The sequence below is a fragment of the Carassius auratus genome, unplaced genomic scaffold (assembly GCF_003368295.1).
Source record: "Carassius auratus strain Wakin unplaced genomic scaffold, ASM336829v1 scaf_tig00216886, whole genome shotgun sequence".
Lineage (NCBI taxonomy): Eukaryota > Metazoa > Chordata > Actinopteri > Cypriniformes > Cyprinidae > Carassius > Carassius auratus.
In genome coordinates, this window is record NW_020528785.1 from 31,539 (window position 1) to 48,672 (window position 17,134).

The following is a 17,134-nucleotide window of genomic DNA, read 5'->3' on the forward strand; positions in this document are numbered from 1 at the left end:
TTAATTTATATGTAAAGACTGATGGCCTGAATGCACTGTAAGTCACTTTAAAAGCGCCTGCTGATGCATAAATTTAATTTTAATTTTAAAGTGAATTTCTTTGACTTTATTAGGGCTTACATGTTTATTTGATATCTCACCACGGATTCTGAAATAAAAACGAAGTAATCCTGCTTCTGCTTCACCAAGAACACTATTTTCCTTGAAGATTTCCTAGTATGTTATCTGCAGAGTAAACGCGCTCCTGAATTACGGCCTCCGAACTGCAGGCGACGCTGTGACGTCACGGCCCTTCAGAGCGTCCCCGGAGCGCGCACGCATATCACTCGTCACAGGAAGTCGTCAGGATTCGTTTCCCGTCGCTTCATCTTCTTGACCTGAAACACAACAGACCCATGCTATTATAATGGTTGCACCCTTTTAAAAGCGATTTATTTTGTTCCGCACTTCAGCACCATGTGTCATAAATGAATTCCTGGTCTAAAACGTGTGTGTAATCTTAAGAAAAATGGATATTTCCACACCGCCTGAAGGTAACCGAGTGATCCGCGCGAACGCGTGTGAACCGACATTATTTACACTATTAAACGCATAACACATAACACATCAAATCATCATTTAACTGCTTTTAGTTTGTGTTGACTGTCTAGTGTGAGTAGGATGGCAAGTGAAGTTGCTAAATCACTTGCAGGTTGCACTGACTTTATAAAGCTTTTACTGTAATATCAATGGTGACCATCATTTCTAGTCCAAATATCATATTTATTACATTAAAACTGCACAGCTGGTGATGTCCATTTACTGTCATCACACAAAGATATGAAAGGAAATGTCTTAAAGCTCTTACAGTTAGAAAAAGACCACAAATATTTACTAATGATTAAAAATGAAACATATGAAATGCTATATTTAAAAATATACTATATTTTATCCCATCAGATCAAGAGCTGCGTAATGTCATTGACAAACTGGCCCAGTTTGTCGCCCGAAATGGCCCCGAGTTTGAGAAGATGACCATGGAGAAGCAGAAGGACAACCCCAAGTTCTCGTTTCTGTTCGGAGGAGAATATTTCGCCTACTACAAATATAAACTGGCCATCGAACAGCAGCAGCGTACGTGAACGCACCACTGCAGAGCATTAGTCACATTTATTTCTGATGACTAGTGTTCAAATAATATTCTTGATATACCACTCTTACAGTTTTTATTAATCTTTTGATTTAGCTTTTTTTATTTTTTTTATTGTTGTTAAAAAATTGTATGGTCTTTATTTATGTTTTAAAATAAAGTATTTTAGGTTTAATACATTTTTATTTCCGTTTTAGTTTTTTTTTTTTTAATCTTGGTGCTTCAGCTTAAAATTCTTTTTTAAACCTATTTTTTTAATTATGTATTTATCTTTATTTCAGCTTAATTTTTTTATTACCAATTTTTTTCATTTAATAGTTTCTAGTTCACGATGATGTGTGGTGGAAACAGCTAGATTTGCTTGTTTTGTATTGTGTGTATATATATTCGTCTTTAAGGTGTGCTTCTCTCCTTTATAGATTCTGCCACTCATGATGATGAATATAAAATGGAAGGTATTTATTAGACCGATGATCAGAAATGTTTAATTTTCCCTGGTATTCATGGAGTTCTTCTGCATCATCAATGCTTAATTTTTTTATGTTATGGTTTACATTTTCTTAGTTGCAGTTACTATTTAATAGGGATTTGGACCAAATATTGATAGATCGTCCAAAAATGTTTATTTGCTGAACAGTTACTCTCCTTCAGACTATTTAAGACGTAGATGAGTGTTCCATCATCTGCTCAACAATGGATGGTCTGCAGTGAATGGGTGCCGTCAGAATGAGAGTCCAAACAGCTGCTAAAAACATCACAATAATCCGCAGCACTCCAGTTCATTGCTGAGCAAGTGATGCAATGCTACATTTTTCCAAATCTGATGAAGAAACAAACTCATCCACATGGTCTGAAGGTGAGTGAATTGTTATCAAGTTTTCATTTTTGGTTGCACTATTCTTTTAAATCAAAGACTGTTACTTCCCTGCACTGTTTATTGCTGCATACATGATATCTAAACTTGTGCAGCGTGGTTTTTGGTTCACTTTTGTTTGCAAAAAAAAAAAAAGCATTCTATATAAATCTTGATTCAGGTTTTCAGTTTTTTTTTTTTTTTCAAAGAAGTTGCAAGCAAGTCGTTTTTATTGTTTTTTTTTTTTTACTTGATATATTTTCCCCTCAGTTATTTGCAGTCGTTTGTCATATCCCCATGCTTTCCTTGGCTTAATGTTTTCGTATTCCCGAGTTTTTCATGCGACTATCGCAAGACATGGAAAATCAGAGGGGAACAAATCAGCATGAGTGATTTCCTGCATGTGTCTCTGATCTGAATGGCTTTGCTCTGGGAACGTCCATTCCAAAGAGATTCACGTTTTCTTTCGTAGCACTTCCCAGTGTGACCGTTCACACACATCCGTCAGATTTGGACGCACCGGCAGGCAGATGTTTGCCTCAGCGTACAGTAGGCATGATCTTTCTTGCATTTGCGTCTTCTTGTGATTCGCAGAGCTCTGTAAACCTCCAGGAAGTGAGGTCGCCGATGTTTCTGCACCGATGACAATGCTCCCGCCGCCGATCCCGCCAACCACGCCGTCTTTGGAGGAGCTCATCCAGCAGAGCCAGTGGAACCTCCAACAGCAGGAGCAACACCTGCTCAGCCTCAGACAGGTACATCAAGCTCTTCTGCACACCAGGGTAGCATTTAATTGATAAAAAAAAATACAGTAGAATCAGTAATATTATGATGAATCCTTCTTGTGAGACTAAATTTAGTCAGCATCTCCTCCTAGAGTTTTCAGGCTACCACCAACAAACTTGGGTCAAACCTTTAGACTGTTGTGACTCGGGTTGCTGTATCTTTTCTTACTGATCAGACGTACAGTTTTGATTTAATGGACAATTAAATTAATGAAAAGTCCCATAGATTTTCATTGAGGGGGTTGAAAACTTTTGTACAATAACATACAGTATTTAAGCTGTCTGTCATTAGCAAAGCTTAACAACTGTTATAGGACTACATGCTAATTCATGCTAGCAATGAGCAAGATGTTAAAACTGGCTAGCAGTGGGTTAAAATGAGTTGCTAGTATGCATTAGCATGTCCTTAACATGTTAAATCATGTTAACGTGGTAAAACATTCTAGTAATGTGTTAAAACATGCTAGCAAGATTTTAAAAACTGGCTAGCAGTGTGTTAAAATGAGTCGCTATTATGCATTAGCATGTCGCTAACATGTTAAATCATGTTAACGTGCTAAAACTTTCTAGTAATGTGTTAGAACATGCTAACAAGATGTTAAAGCTGGCTAGCAGTGTGTTAAAATGAGTTGCTAGTATTAATTAATATGTCATTAACATGTTAAATCATGTTTACATTCTAAAACATTCTAGTAATGTATTAAATCATGCTAGCAAGGTGTTAAAACTGGCTAGCAGTGTGTTAAAATGAGTCGTTAATATGAATTAGCATGTCGCTAACATGTTAAATAATGTTAACATGCTAAAACATTATAGTAATGTTAAAACATGCTAGCAAGATGTTAAAACTGGCTAGCAGTGTGTTAAAATTAGTTGCTAGTATGAATTAGCATGTCGCTAACATGTTAAATAATGTTATCATGCTAAAACATTCTAGTAATGTTAAAACATGCTAGCAAGGTCTTAAAACATGAATTAGCATATTGTTAACCTTTTTATATCATGACAATGTTAAAACATGCTAGCAATGTGTTAAAACATGCTAGCAATGTGTTAAAACATGCTAGCAATGTATTAAATCTTGTTGCTAACCTGTTAAATGATTTCAACATGTTAAAACATGCTAGCAATGTCTTAAATCTTGTTGCTAACCTGTTAAATGATTTCAACATGTTAAAACATGATAGCAATGTGTTAAAACATGCTAGCAATGTCTTAAATCTTGTTGCTAACCTGTTAAATGATTTCAACACTTTAAAACATGCTCGCAATGTGTTAAAACATGCTACTAATGTATTAAATCATGTTTGCAACATAAATCCTCTTAGCATCTAATGTGTTAAATCATGTTAGCAACATGTAAGAACTAGCTAAGAGTGTCTTTTAATCTTCTTGCTAGTATGAATTAGCATGTTGCTAACATATTAAATCATGTTAATATGTTAAAACATGCTTGCAACGTGTTAAAACATGCTACTAATGTATTAAATCATGTTTGCAACATAAATCCTCTTAGGATCTTGCTAGTAATGTGTTAAAAGTAGCTAACAATGTCTTAAATCTTAACGTAAATCCTGTTAGAAACTTGCTAGTAATGTGTGCATTTTATTTTTCAGGATTCTTTGATGAATAGAAGGCTCAAACGAAGAGCATTTATTTGAAACTAAATATTTTTTATTTTACTATCTCTAGACTTTGTAACTGTAATATATTGTTAAATAATAATGATAATAATAATAAATGTGTTTTGGGCTTTCAGGAGCAGGTGACGGCCGCCATCTCTCTGGCGATGGAGCAGCAGACGCAGAAGCTGCTGGTGGAGACGCAGCTGGACATGAACGAGTTCGACAACCTGCTGCAGCCCATCATAGACACCTGCACCAAAGACGCCATATCGGTACGAGCCGGAAACCTGACCCGCTAACACTGTCCGATGCATCTCAGATTAGTCATCTTGTGCTTATTTTTCGTTCTGTCTCAGGCTGGAAAGAACTGGATGTTCAGTAACGCTAAAACCCCATCGCACTGCGAGCTGATGACGTCACATCTCAGAAACCGCATCACTGCGGACGAGGCGCATTTTGAGCTGCGCCTGCATCTCATCTATCTGACCAACGACGTGCTGCATCACTGGTGAGACGCAGAGCTTTCCCCTGAACCGTGTTATGGCACTTTATAATGAATTTGAATATTAAAGTCAGCTGTTCTGGGGTTCTGGTCAGCTGTTATTTTGTTATCATAAATATGCTTTTATAGTATCATAGCATTAAATAATATTTTGAATTGGTTTTTATATTGTTTCCATTTTCTTTTAGAATTCTTTTATAATTTAAATTCCTTTTTTTATATGCAAATATTTGAAAATATTTTTATATTACATCAATTCTGAGTATTCTTGATAATACAATATATTTTTAATAATAATTTTATATACTATTTTTTTATTTATTAATCTTTTCAATTACATTTATTTTATTTATATTAAATTTTAGTTAATAATCAGGGGTCATTTGGATTATATAAATGAATAACTTAATTATACATTTGCATAATGTTATTTTATTTGGTGCTTTTTAACAAATTTTTTAGTTAAATTAGTTTAATGTCATTTTATAAAATGTGTTTTTAATATGTCTATTTAAATTTTTTATTACTCATTTCAGTTGGAGCAATTTTAGAACTTAAACTAAATCAAAATTTTAAATGTTGCTTTTTGAAACTAACTGAAATAAAATAAGTTTAAATAATTGAATACATTTTTAAATAACAACACTGGTTGGGTAATTCAAAAAAATATTTGAATAATTTTTATTACATTTCACTACATTTTTTTTTTTAACTTTCACTTGAATGTTAGGCTTCAAATGAAAAAGTTATCAGAAAATAGTTATTATATTAACTTTTCACATTGGGAAAGCATGTAAAAGTAGTGGCCCATGTTAGTTGTACTTAGCAACTAAAAGTGTATTTTATGGCGTTTTATTGAGTAACCCTTGATGTTTCTCCACAGTCAGAGGAAGAATCAGAAGGATCTTTTGGCGGCTCTACAGAAAGTTGTGGTACCCATTTACTGCACCAGCTTCCTGTCTGTAGAGGAAGACAAGCAGCAGAAAATCACCCGTGTAAGATCATCCATCCCCATTTCTTCACATTTCCCTTCTAGATTCAGTAGATGTTGTGATCTCAGTTTTACTTCTAGCACTAAAAGTGAGCGCTTGTTCTTCACGTTCTCAGCTGCTGCTGCTCTGGGAGAAGAACGGCTACTTTGACGACGTCACCATCCAGCAGCTTCAGAGTCCGGCTCTGGGTCTGGGACAGTATCAGGTACAGCTCGTGCTCTCAGTGCTTGTTTTGCAGCTATAGATGGAGGATGTGTTTGTCGTCACGTGCCTGTTGTGTCCGGTCCAGGCGTCGCTCATCACGGAGTACGCGCCGGTGGTGCAGCCCGTCCAGATGGCCTTCCAGCAGCAGATCCAGGCGCTGAAGACGCAGCACGAGGAGTTTGTCGCTAATCTGAAGCAGCAGCAGACGGTGGCTGTAGCAGCAGCCGCGGCCGCCGTCGGTCAACTCACGCCTGCAGACGCCGACGTCAAGACACAACCACCCTTGACCTCTCAGCCTGGTAAAAACATATGTAATTCAATTAAAAATACAATGTTATTAGTTATAATATTTTAATAATCTATTTATAGTTCCATATCTTTAATGCTTTTATTTTCCAAAGACTAAATTGATCAGAAGTGGCAGCATTTGTAATGTTACAAAACACTTCCATTTGAAATAAATGCTGTGCTTTTGAACTTTCTGTTCATTTGTGAATCCTGAAAAATAAAATGTATCAAGGTTTCCACAAAAATATGAAGCAGCACAACTGTTTTTATGGTATGTTCGAATAAATGCTGCCTTGGTGAACAGCTGAGACTTTCAAAAACACCTGCCAGTGAGTTTTTACATCATATGCATTTATTCTCCAGTTTGCTTTTGATGATTATTATATAATGGGTGGTCATGTGATGTCAATACGAACTTCATTCTTTTTGCCTTGATATCATTGCTTTTTTTAAGGTTAGAGCTTTATTAACCCTATTTAGGATTATTTCTGACTGCAGTAGTGGTTTACATAAATAGACAAACAATTATACACTTAGGGAGTGTTCACACCAGATGCGACTTGCGCGAATAAATCAGGCTTTTCACTCGTACTTGGAAGCTTGAACATTTTGAGTTTATTCGCTTCATTACTTTCATCAGAGAACATAACTGTGGACCACTCAGCAACAGTCCAGTCCTTTTTGTCTAAGAGACACTTCTGATGCTGTCTGTTGTTCAAGAGTGTCTTGACACAAGGAATGCGAAGCTGAAACCCATGTCTTGCATACGTCTGTTTGTAGTGGTTCTTGAAGCACTGACTCCAGCTGCAGTCCACTCTTTGTGAATCTCCCCCACATTTTTCAATGGGTTTTGTTTCACAATCCTCTCCAGGTTGCGGTTGTACACTTTTTTTTCTTCCAAGTCTTTTCCTTCCCTTCACCTCTCTATTAATGTGCTTGGACACAGAGCTCTGTGAAGAGCCAGCCTCCTTTGCAATGACATTTTGTGTCTTGCCCTCCTTGTGCAAGGTGTTTGTGGGTCTTTTGGACAACTTTCAAGTCAGCAGTCTTCCCCATGATTGTGTAGCCTACAGAACTAGACTGAGAGACCATTTAAAGGCTTTGCAGGTGTTTTGAGTTAATTAGCTGATTAGAGTGTGGCACCAGGTGTCTTCAAAATTGATTTGTGATTAAGTATGATGTCATTCATGGCTTGTAATGTGTAATTGATATATTGTATGACATCATCAGGAGAACTGAAGCCTCCAGGGTCAGGTCCTCCACCCGGCGATTACGAAAGCCCTCAGAACCGACCATCAGACTCGAACCCTGCAGCGCCGTCTGACATTCCCTCCTCTAAACCCGGCTGGTTCGATCCGCAACACAACATGCCAGCGTGGAACCCGCAACAACCCGTAAGTGAACCAATGCTGTACAATCTCACAGATCTTACGCCGTTTGCAGCGGTGTATTAATACTAACTCAGGAACTGATTAGAAGTAATCTGCATTATCAGAATCCAAATATTAAGTGTTTGTGATTTTAGATTATACTGTTTTCAGTATAAAAAAAAAAAAAGAGATCCTTTTTAAATCAGTGTAATAAATGATATCGGTCAAAAGTAATCTAAAAGTAACCTTACATTACCTAAAATCTAGTGTAATAGATTGTTATTAATTAGAATTGTCATCATGTGATTTAAATCTTTAACATACTACAATTTATTAAATGTACTATACATTATATATTATATTTAAATTTTGAATATATAATTTATAATTTATAATTTTATATAATTTTTTTGGCTCCGTAAATTCTGGATAATACAGGTATAATATTATACTATACGAGTAATACTAAACCTGAAATAAAAAATACTTGAAAACTAAATATAAATATTTACAAAAAACACAATAAAATTAGTAAAACTAAAAAGAAAATAAATATATAAATTAAAATAACTTAATTCCAAATTTTTGTCTAAGACCATTTTAATAGTTTTATTTTATAATTTGTAATTAATCAACACAGAACTGATTCTAACACATTCAGTGTTTCCGCCGCCAGCCTCCATTCGACCCAGTTCAAGCCCCGCCCCCCTGTCCTCCCTGGAACAGCCACGAGGGCATGTGGAACGAGCAGCGGGACCCTAACTGGAGCGGCCCTCGGGACGGGGGCCCCTCAGGCCCCTGGAGCAGCCAGAACGAGCCTCCGCCCTCGTGGAGCGGCCAGTTCGAGCAGCCGCCGTGGAGCGGTCAGCCGGACCAGCCGCCGCCCTGGGGCCAGAGGGAGCCGCCCTTCCGCATGCAGCGCCCTCCGCATTTTCGCGGTCCCTTCCCCCCACACCAGCAGCCGCCACCGTTCAACCAGCCGCCGCCGCACAACTTCGGTCGCTTCCCGCCGCGCTTCATGCAGGACGAGTTTCCTCCGCGGCATCACTTTGAGCGGCCGCCGTTTCCACCGCACCGATTCGACTACCCACAGGGAGACTTCCCTGGAGGTGAGACCTCGGCTTTACTATTCGGAAAACTACTCCGGTTAAACAGAAGCAGAATGGGTTTATTTTATTTAGTAGTTTACGCAGTGTTTACGCACGTTGTTGAATTTAATGCAGAAAATACTGTAAAAATGTGCACAAATTCGCTGTGTTTCAATAATTCACAAAAATGTCTGATGCAACTAGTTGAGAAGGTTTTGTCAAAAACAAATAGAGGATGTGATTTTTCCACATTTATATATAAATATATTGACATTTTCTACCCGTGCGAATAGTATCAAAATCTTTTATTGTTTAACATTTGAAAGGTAAGAAATTTTGACATGAATATGTTGTAATTTCATTGTTCTGTAAAATAACATTTATTACATTAGTTATTTTAATTTTTTTTTACAGCATTATTGTAATAGGCATATATGAAAATTAAAACCTAGTTTAAAATACTAGTAAATACTGTAACACTGTACTGCAATTACAAAAAAAGTAAAGCTTAAATAAAAATGTAATATAAATATAACAACCAAACGCAGCAAAATTTGTAGAACTCAAACTAAAATTAAAAAAAAAACTGTTTGCAAGTAATAAACTGTTTTAAAATACCATAATATATATATTCGTAATACTACTGATACTAAAATAAAACAGCAATTCAGATGTGACCGAACAAGAATGTTTTCCAAAATAACATGAGAAAAAGATGCATGTTTTAATATTTTAATTGGATTGTTCACAAAAAAAAAAAATACACATTTTAATATTTTAGAGTTTATAGTTGCATTGGATAAATTTTAGGCTTGGTGTAAGTAGGGCTCATCTTTCCAGGTATGTCACATTATATTGTTCTTCTCAAATCAGAGATTGGTCCTCCTCCTCATCACCACCCCAACCAGAGGATTCCCCCTCCTGGGATTGCCGATCCTCCTCCGTGGGGCGGGAACCAGCATCCTGATTTCGGACCGCCTCCTCACGGGTTTAACGGACAGGCGCCCCACATGCGGCGCCAGACCCCGGCTCACGTCAGTCAGGACGACCCCAGCCTGGTTCCCAACGTGCCCTACTTCGACCTTCCCGCAGGACTCATGGCGCCGCTAGTGAAGGTGATTTTCCATTCCACATCAGCTGGGAAAGTTAAATCTCATCATGCTAAAGGTGATGCTTTCTCTTTGATAATAGCTTGAAGATCACGATTATAAGCCTCTGGACCCCAAAGACATCCGTCTGCCGCCTCCGATGCCTCCCAGCGAGCGTCTGCTGGCCGCAGTGGAGGCGTTTTACAGCCCGCCGTCCCACGACAGACCCAGAAACAGGTGACCACTACAAGTGTGGGTGCTAGAGAGTCAAAAGCAGTTTAAAAAAATGTAATACTTCATTTGTAATAAGTGAAAATGATGATTTTTCCAGTGAGGGTTGGGAACAGAATGGTCTGTACGAGTTCTTCCGGGCCAAAATGAGAGCGAGGCGGAAAAAGGAACAAGACAAACGCAACAGGTGCGGATTACATCAACTGTTTTAATTGTGTTAGTTTATATAAATAAAACTGAAATGAAATGTGAATGTTAATTGAAAAAGGTTAAACTACACGCAAATTTGAAATGTTGCATTGCCTTCGCAACTGACTGAAGTAAAATAAGATGGTGTTAAATTTACTAAGACTAAAACAGAAACGCTTACAAAAATACAACTGTATATATATATATATATATATATATATATATATATATATATATATATATATAAAATAGTAAACTAAAATAAATAAAATTAGTGTCGTTTTACTTTAAATGGAGATTATTGTTGGCTGTTTCCTATCTTGTCACGCCGAATACGCCTTTCTATTGTATTATTGTATTTTAAAACACAATAGCAATGGTTGCAATTAACATTATCGCCACTTAAAATAAAATAAGCATTCCTGGTCATATGAAACATGGTTTACGTGAATATCATGACACAGCTGAGGTACAAAGCTTTGAAAAGTGATTAAGAATTTGTCTCTACAACTTCATTCATTTGTTTTAGTAAAATCATGAGTTAACTTGGGAACAAATTAATGAAGCGTGGAATGTGGCTGTAAAATTAATAAATTGTAGGATTTAGTTATTATGTATCGTTGACATTCCTACTACCAATACACTGGAATTCAGATGCGACCAAACAGAATTGATTCCCATTGTTTCCTCGTTGGTAATATATATTTATTTATTTTTGGCAGCACCCGAGGGAGTCCTTCCCGGAGTCGGTCGCACAGCCGAGGGCGATCGACGTCACGCTCCAGCTCCAGATCTTCCAAATCCTCTCGCTCCAGATCCCGATCCAGATCGCGCTCTCGTTCTCGCTCCTACTCCAGATCTCACTCTAGGTATCTGCTTTGACATTTAAACCATTTTTTTCCAGCCACAGGAAGTTGTTGAACACATTTTTTGACTTTCTCCTGTAGGAGCAGGAGTCGCTCCAGATCCAGGTCCCAAAGTCGCTCCCGCTCCAGATCTCGCTCCAGGTCACGATCTCCAGACAAGCGTCGCCAGGCTGCAAAATCTAAATCACGCAGTCCGACGCCACCGTAAGTCGATTTGCTTTCGCTACCCAAGTACCCAGATGATTCTTTGTGATCTTATCTGTATCAACTTTTTCCACACTGGTTTATTTGGTATAGATTTAACTACCAGGATGTTATTTCCTTTATTATATGCAATTTTAATTTTTTTTTTTTTTTTAATATGTTAATTTAATGTTTTTGTTTTTGCTTAACTTAAAAAAAAAAAGTGAATACTAATATTATAATATTTTTCATATATATAAATTAACAATGAAAAACAATGTTAATACAAAGTGGAATTGCAACATTTTTACTTAGTGAAATTTCAAGTATAAAGATTGATATAAAACAAATAATCAAAAACTACGGAGCAAATTACAGATTTTTTTACTCATTAGGGGCTTCTAAATTTAAATCTAATTCCATCCTATTAAAGCCCAATACAAAATCTTTTATTGTATTTTTGGTCATAAATCTTCTCCACATTTATTTTGAGCTTCATAAGTTAATTATTGTAACTAAATGTAAATAAATGCATGCAGATTTGACCAAATAATGATTTTCACCTAAATTAAATAAAATTTACCCAAAACCAAATAGCAATTAAGCATGATGTTGTCATGACATATGGTCTCTCCCCGCAGCTCCACATCTGGTTTGGGTTCAGGTCCTGCTGCGTTACCCGTCGACCTCAGGCTGGGTGAAGAAAACAAAGGCCATCAGATGCTCATGAAGATGGGTAAGTGATCAACAAACCCAGACATGAATCGATCTTTCCATTGATCCAGCCTTAAGTCTCTCCCTGTTCGTCCTGCAGGCTGGAGTGGATCAGGAGGTCTTGGAGCTAAAGAACAGGGCATTCAGGACCCCATTAAAGGAGGAGACATCCGGGACAGGTGGGACCAGTATAAAGGAGTCGGAGTCCCACTGGATGACCCGTACGTGAACTACAGGCGAAACAAAAGCTACAATTTTGTCGCAAGGATGAAAGCACGAGAAAAAGGTATTTGTGTTTTTAAAATAGAGAGTTAAAAATCAGCAGCTGCCTGTTTTCCAAATCAATATTAGTGATTTTTGATGCTAATAATTAGGGTTATGGGTTTGATAATACTATTAACCATATGTATTAAACTTACTTTTAATTATAACCAAGTATTTTGATCTTTTTCTGTCCTCAGTGACCAGAGACCCCCAGGAGCCCGCCAGCACAGAGTGATCACCCGTCACATGTGATCTGTTTTTTGTTTTTTACTGTAGTTGTCATAAAGCTTTTTTCCACATTCGTTTGGACGTTTTATTTTGCTCTCTAGTTCCTTTCTGTAGTAAAATGCATCAGTGCATCATATTGTAACTCACAGAAAGTGTCCGTGTCATTGTAAGTATTTGCTTAGATGAATCTGAGACTCTGTACAAGCAAAATAAAGATGTTTTAAAAAGGGCAATGTGTTTATTGTAAACATTTCATTTATGCATGAATGATTGAAGTGAAGAACAGTGAACAGATACTGAAAAATACCTGTTTATGTACATTATTGCATGAACAATTTTGGCTGTTATTAATCTATGGATGATGCATCCAAAATGTTGATCATCGGTTTATTCAACTGTAATGGTAGTCTCTCATTTCCTGTAGAACTTCCTCTAAAGCGTCTTCAATGCTCAGTTTGGGTGGCCTGTGAGCACGAATGAACTAGAACAAAATAAAGACCTGTTAGCAAATTCTTAACATATAAAATAAAATTATTTGATATATATAAATTTGTCACAAGTGATGTCTATCTAACCCTCACAGCCTCGATTTCTTTCCTCGTCAAAATCATACCTCTTTTGTATCTTCTAGTGTGGTGTATTTGTAGTCGGCGGGTTCCAGTGACTCGATCATTGAGGTGTAGTGACGTCTGGTGGAGTCGATGAATCCTCTAGTAAGGGCCAACTGCTGCCGCAACATGTCGTTGAGTGCTAAAACGGCAGGACTGTACGCCGTCAAACCTGTTAGCATGGAAGATAATGAGCTAGTTCAACTTATAAGCAAAGAATTAAAATGGTCTGATTGTTTATAGTAACCACTTGAGATGTTTGTGTTTCAAGGTTATTTAAACCTAAAGCATGTAAATCATATTGTAATTCTTACTCTCGATGGCTTCAGCGCTGACTGTGTGACTGGCTATTGGAGTGGGGTCCACGTACTTCATGCCCAGTGACGGACCAACAGCAGGCATGCCTGAAAAAAATGCTGACGTAAATGGGTGGGTTTCACAAAAACATGTCTTTCTAGGTTGTTTGCCAGTATGGTAATGGGAATTTTGGAGGAAAATGTGCTTAAAATGTCATGAAAATAGTCATGATGCAAAACAAATATTCTCTTTTCTTTAGATGTTCAGACAAAATATGATCTAGATATGTCCTTGACCATTTTTGTTAGATTCACCCAAATGAATTTTCCTCAAAATAAGAATGAAAGGGGTCTTAAACTCTAACCCTGTCCCTGAGGGACACCCTAAAGCAATGATCAAAATATGATCTAGACATGTTTTGACAGTTTTTGCTAGATCCACCCAAAATACATTTTCCTCAAATGACAGTTTTTGCTAGATCCACCCAAAACACATTTTCCTCAAAACAAGAATCAAAGTGGTCCTAAACACTAACCCTGAGGGATGCCCCCCAAAAATGGAGTTTCAAATAAAATCTTCGACATAATCTTGATGGATTTCGTAAGATTCTCTCAAATAAATTTCTGTATGAACAAGAATGACTGTGGTCCTAAACTAAAACCCTGAGGGACGCCCCTTTCAAATATGATTTAGACATGTTCCTGGTGGCTTTCGTTAGTTTGACTTGACTGAAGTATCAGATAAATGTAAACCTACCAGAAGACCATGTGTAAGTGAGTCCATCTGCCTGAGTCTGTACTGCAACCTCCTTCACGTGACGATCAGGACTGGGGCCATGTGTGACTGTTGCATTTGATGAGGTAGACCTCGAGGTAGAGTCTGAGTGGAAACTGGATGACGATGATTGTGATAAATTACGATCATCGTCATCCTGGGATTTGTATGAACTGTACTGGGCCTCGCTGATTAGTGAGGCATCTTTGTCTTTATCTGTGAGACGTTCGGAGATCTCACTGGCGCTCTGAAGCGCCTCAGAACAGATCTCGCTCTCAAAATCACTCTCGTAGGCAAACGAGGCCTCTTCTGGTGTGGGTGGTGAAGCAACTTCTGAAATGTTGGATGACGACTTGTTTCGGCCGTCCTGACTGGCTTGTGTTTCTTTCTGTGATTTTAAAGACACTGTTTTTCAGTTTTAAAAACTCTTGCGTAAATTATGTTTAGATATGATATGTTCAACACACCTTTTCTTGTGAGATTTCAGCTGCTTCAAATGGTATAGGGGCAAGATCATCCAATGTCATTACGTTCAGTTTGAAATCTGTGGGAAGATCATCAAGAGAAAACATGTTTAAAACACAGTGAACAATTAAGTTAACAATAGTTAAGAAAGGTTTCAGGAGATTGCTAGATGTTGAATCCACAGGTGCTTTACCATCCGATACTGCGCTCCTCTCGCTCAGAGTATCATCAGAATCAGGTGCCGCAGCAACAGGAAAAAGATCATCCAAAGACCGGATCTCACTGTGATCCGTTTCAGAGGACACTGAATGTTCAGTAAACCGGACCATGTGTGACTCCGGCCTGCTGGGGGGAGGAGATAGACTTTGATGGGTGGGAACGGTGGACTTTTCACTGCTCTTCTTGTAAAACTGGAAAAAGAAGAAAGTAATACTGGTTTAAAATTATAGGACAGACGAGTAAACTGGGGTCAAAGAACAATTTTACCTTTTTAACTGGTTGAGGACTCTTTTTCCTTGCTGCATTTTGCAAGGAACCTTCTGATAAACTAAAAGAATCTCCTAGAAGTCTTCGCATGTCCTGTTCGTCGCTGTCTAAACTGACTCTCCTTTCTTTACGTTCATTCAGACCTGACGTTCTCTCAGGAACCTTCTCTCCTCGAGGTGCGGACACAGTCCTCTTCTTTAGAAAGCGATTCCCTGTCATGCTCAGATCACTGCTGGACTGTAAAGATATACGAGTCTCTTGTGGTTCTGAGAGGTTTGTATGGATACTAGGGCCATCGCTTTTGGTTTTCTGGTTTCTGATGCGGTTCTCGATGAGTGCTAGCTTACTCAAAGCTGTGCTTTGTGAACTGCGTTGAGGTATGAATGTTTCTGCAGGAGTTCTTTGAGGAGCAGATGACACGCTGTCTCCAGTAGCATCTTTGGAGGCCTTCTTCAGAAATCGGCTTCCACCACCCATGCCGAAACTCTCCAATGTCGTAGTTTTCACAGGGTCCTGGTTTTCACTTTCTGATGGCGAAAAGACTCCGCTTAAATCCTGGAATTGCATCTGCCTGGATGGTGACACGAATTTTCCAGAGTTTTCCTGGGTAAACGAGAGTTATTGCAACACACCCCAGACATTTAATAACAGCTGGTAACATCATCTCCACATTTCCCAGTTTTAATACGGCTTATTATTATTAATTACATCATTATTATATTGCCCTAACCTTTGTTACAATAACATTAAACGGCATTAAAATACTGATTTATTCCTACAAATTTTGCAAAGGCAACATTACTTCCAACATTGTATGGAAGCCCGTTTCCACCACTGAATAAAAAAAATAAACAATTGTTAATTTCAATTTCACAATTCAGATTTAAAGTGCGAGTTTACACATGATACAAAGTGGCAATTCTTAGAAATAAAATACGTTTTGTGTGATATAAACTAATACAAAAAAAAAAAAAAAAAAACCTAATCAAAATTGAGGTTTTTATCTAACAATTGTGAGTTTATATCAAGCCACTCTGAGAAAGAAAGGCATAATTCTGACCTTTGTGGGATACAATAAATTTAGTATTAAAAAAGTTTATAACAATAATTAAGCTATGGAATAAACGTGACGAATCGTGAATAATAACACCAGAAATGTGCATTAAGAAAGTAAACAGCGCTGTTTTTGGTTTCACGTCGAATGTAGAGCAATTATGTAACATACACTAACGTTAACTCTTTTGTCCTTTGAAATCCCATTGTTTGAGATTCTCTGTCCAGAGAGATGAGCCTTCGCTCGGTCCAGAGCTGAACTCCTTCCTCCATGACTCCACATCTTGACTAACTTGTAAACATCGACAATTTGTTAAACTAGACACAGTCTGCTTTTTCACAAGCATAACATAAACACAACACAGCACCAAAAAGCCTCGTCTCAATTGAAGCCGAGCAAATCGCATAGTTGTTGCCTATGTTCCATGTTTACGACAACATGACTCCATGACAACGTGGCGAGCGTTCCGACGTCACCGGAAGCGGATCAGGATCTTTTGGTTTCACTTCCTCGACTCCTCGACTTGGTTTCGACTTCCTCGTCTGTTTTTAAAAGCCCAATCCGTAGTTATGTATTGCTTCGTTTTAATGGAGTTTCATAACGAACCATCTGCAAACATTCTTTTAAATACGCCAGATGAGATTTGAGTAAAATCCTTTCTAGTATTTAATTTTTATTTATTATTTTTTTCTTATTATCAAGGATTGTAGCTACTTTAATTCCCTCTAATATAAAACAATAGGTGCGTTCCGATTAAAATAATATATATTACTGTATAATTCCTTAAAACATTGACAAGTAGTCCCAATAATAATTAAAATGAATGAATAAAGAAATAAAGAAATAAAAAC

At 37.5% G+C, this 17,134-nt stretch overlaps 2 protein-coding genes across 4 annotated transcripts; one reads left to right on the forward strand and one right to left on the reverse strand.

The window, feature by feature from the left end:
- The first annotated feature begins 323 nt into the window (after positions 1–323).
- Positions 324–12,829, forward strand: LOC113099216 (calcium homeostasis endoplasmic reticulum protein-like). 2 transcript variants are annotated; one of them, XM_026264316.1, is made up of 19 exons: positions 324–533; positions 940–1,113; positions 1,549–1,584; positions 2,577–2,737; positions 4,527–4,664; positions 4,749–4,900; positions 5,778–5,889; positions 6,002–6,091; positions 6,176–6,389; positions 7,609–7,772; positions 8,425–8,857; positions 9,710–9,951; positions 10,028–10,161; positions 10,256–10,342; positions 11,067–11,213; positions 11,292–11,414; positions 12,035–12,129; positions 12,208–12,393; positions 12,569–12,829. In XM_026264316.1, the coding sequence occupies exons 1-19, from the start codon at positions 509–511 to the stop codon at positions 12,604–12,606; spliced, it is 2,751 nt and encodes a 916-aa protein (XP_026120101.1). In that variant the 5' UTR covers positions 324–508; the 3' UTR covers positions 12,607–12,829. The 2 variants fall into 2 exon arrangements, with proteins under 2 accessions (XP_026120101.1, XP_026120102.1); XM_026264317.1 differs by lacking the exon at positions 1,549–1,584.
- LOC113099217 (uncharacterized protein C19orf44-like) lies at positions 12,818–16,752 on the reverse strand. 2 transcript variants are annotated; one of them, XM_026264319.1, is made up of 8 exons: positions 16,461–16,752; positions 15,230–15,832; positions 14,937–15,153; positions 14,746–14,822; positions 14,261–14,666; positions 13,522–13,611; positions 13,213–13,379; positions 12,818–13,080 (listed from the first exon to the last, which is right to left on the reverse strand). In XM_026264319.1, exons 1-8 carry the CDS (start codon positions 16,563–16,565, stop codon positions 12,991–12,993), a joined length of 1,755 nt encoding a protein of 584 aa, XP_026120104.1. In that variant the 5' UTR covers positions 16,566–16,752; the 3' UTR covers positions 12,818–12,990. The 2 variants fall into 2 exon arrangements, with proteins under 2 accessions (XP_026120104.1, XP_026120103.1); XM_026264318.1 differs by having other exon boundaries at positions 16,455–16,752.
- Between the last annotated feature and the right edge of the window lie 382 nt (positions 16,753–17,134).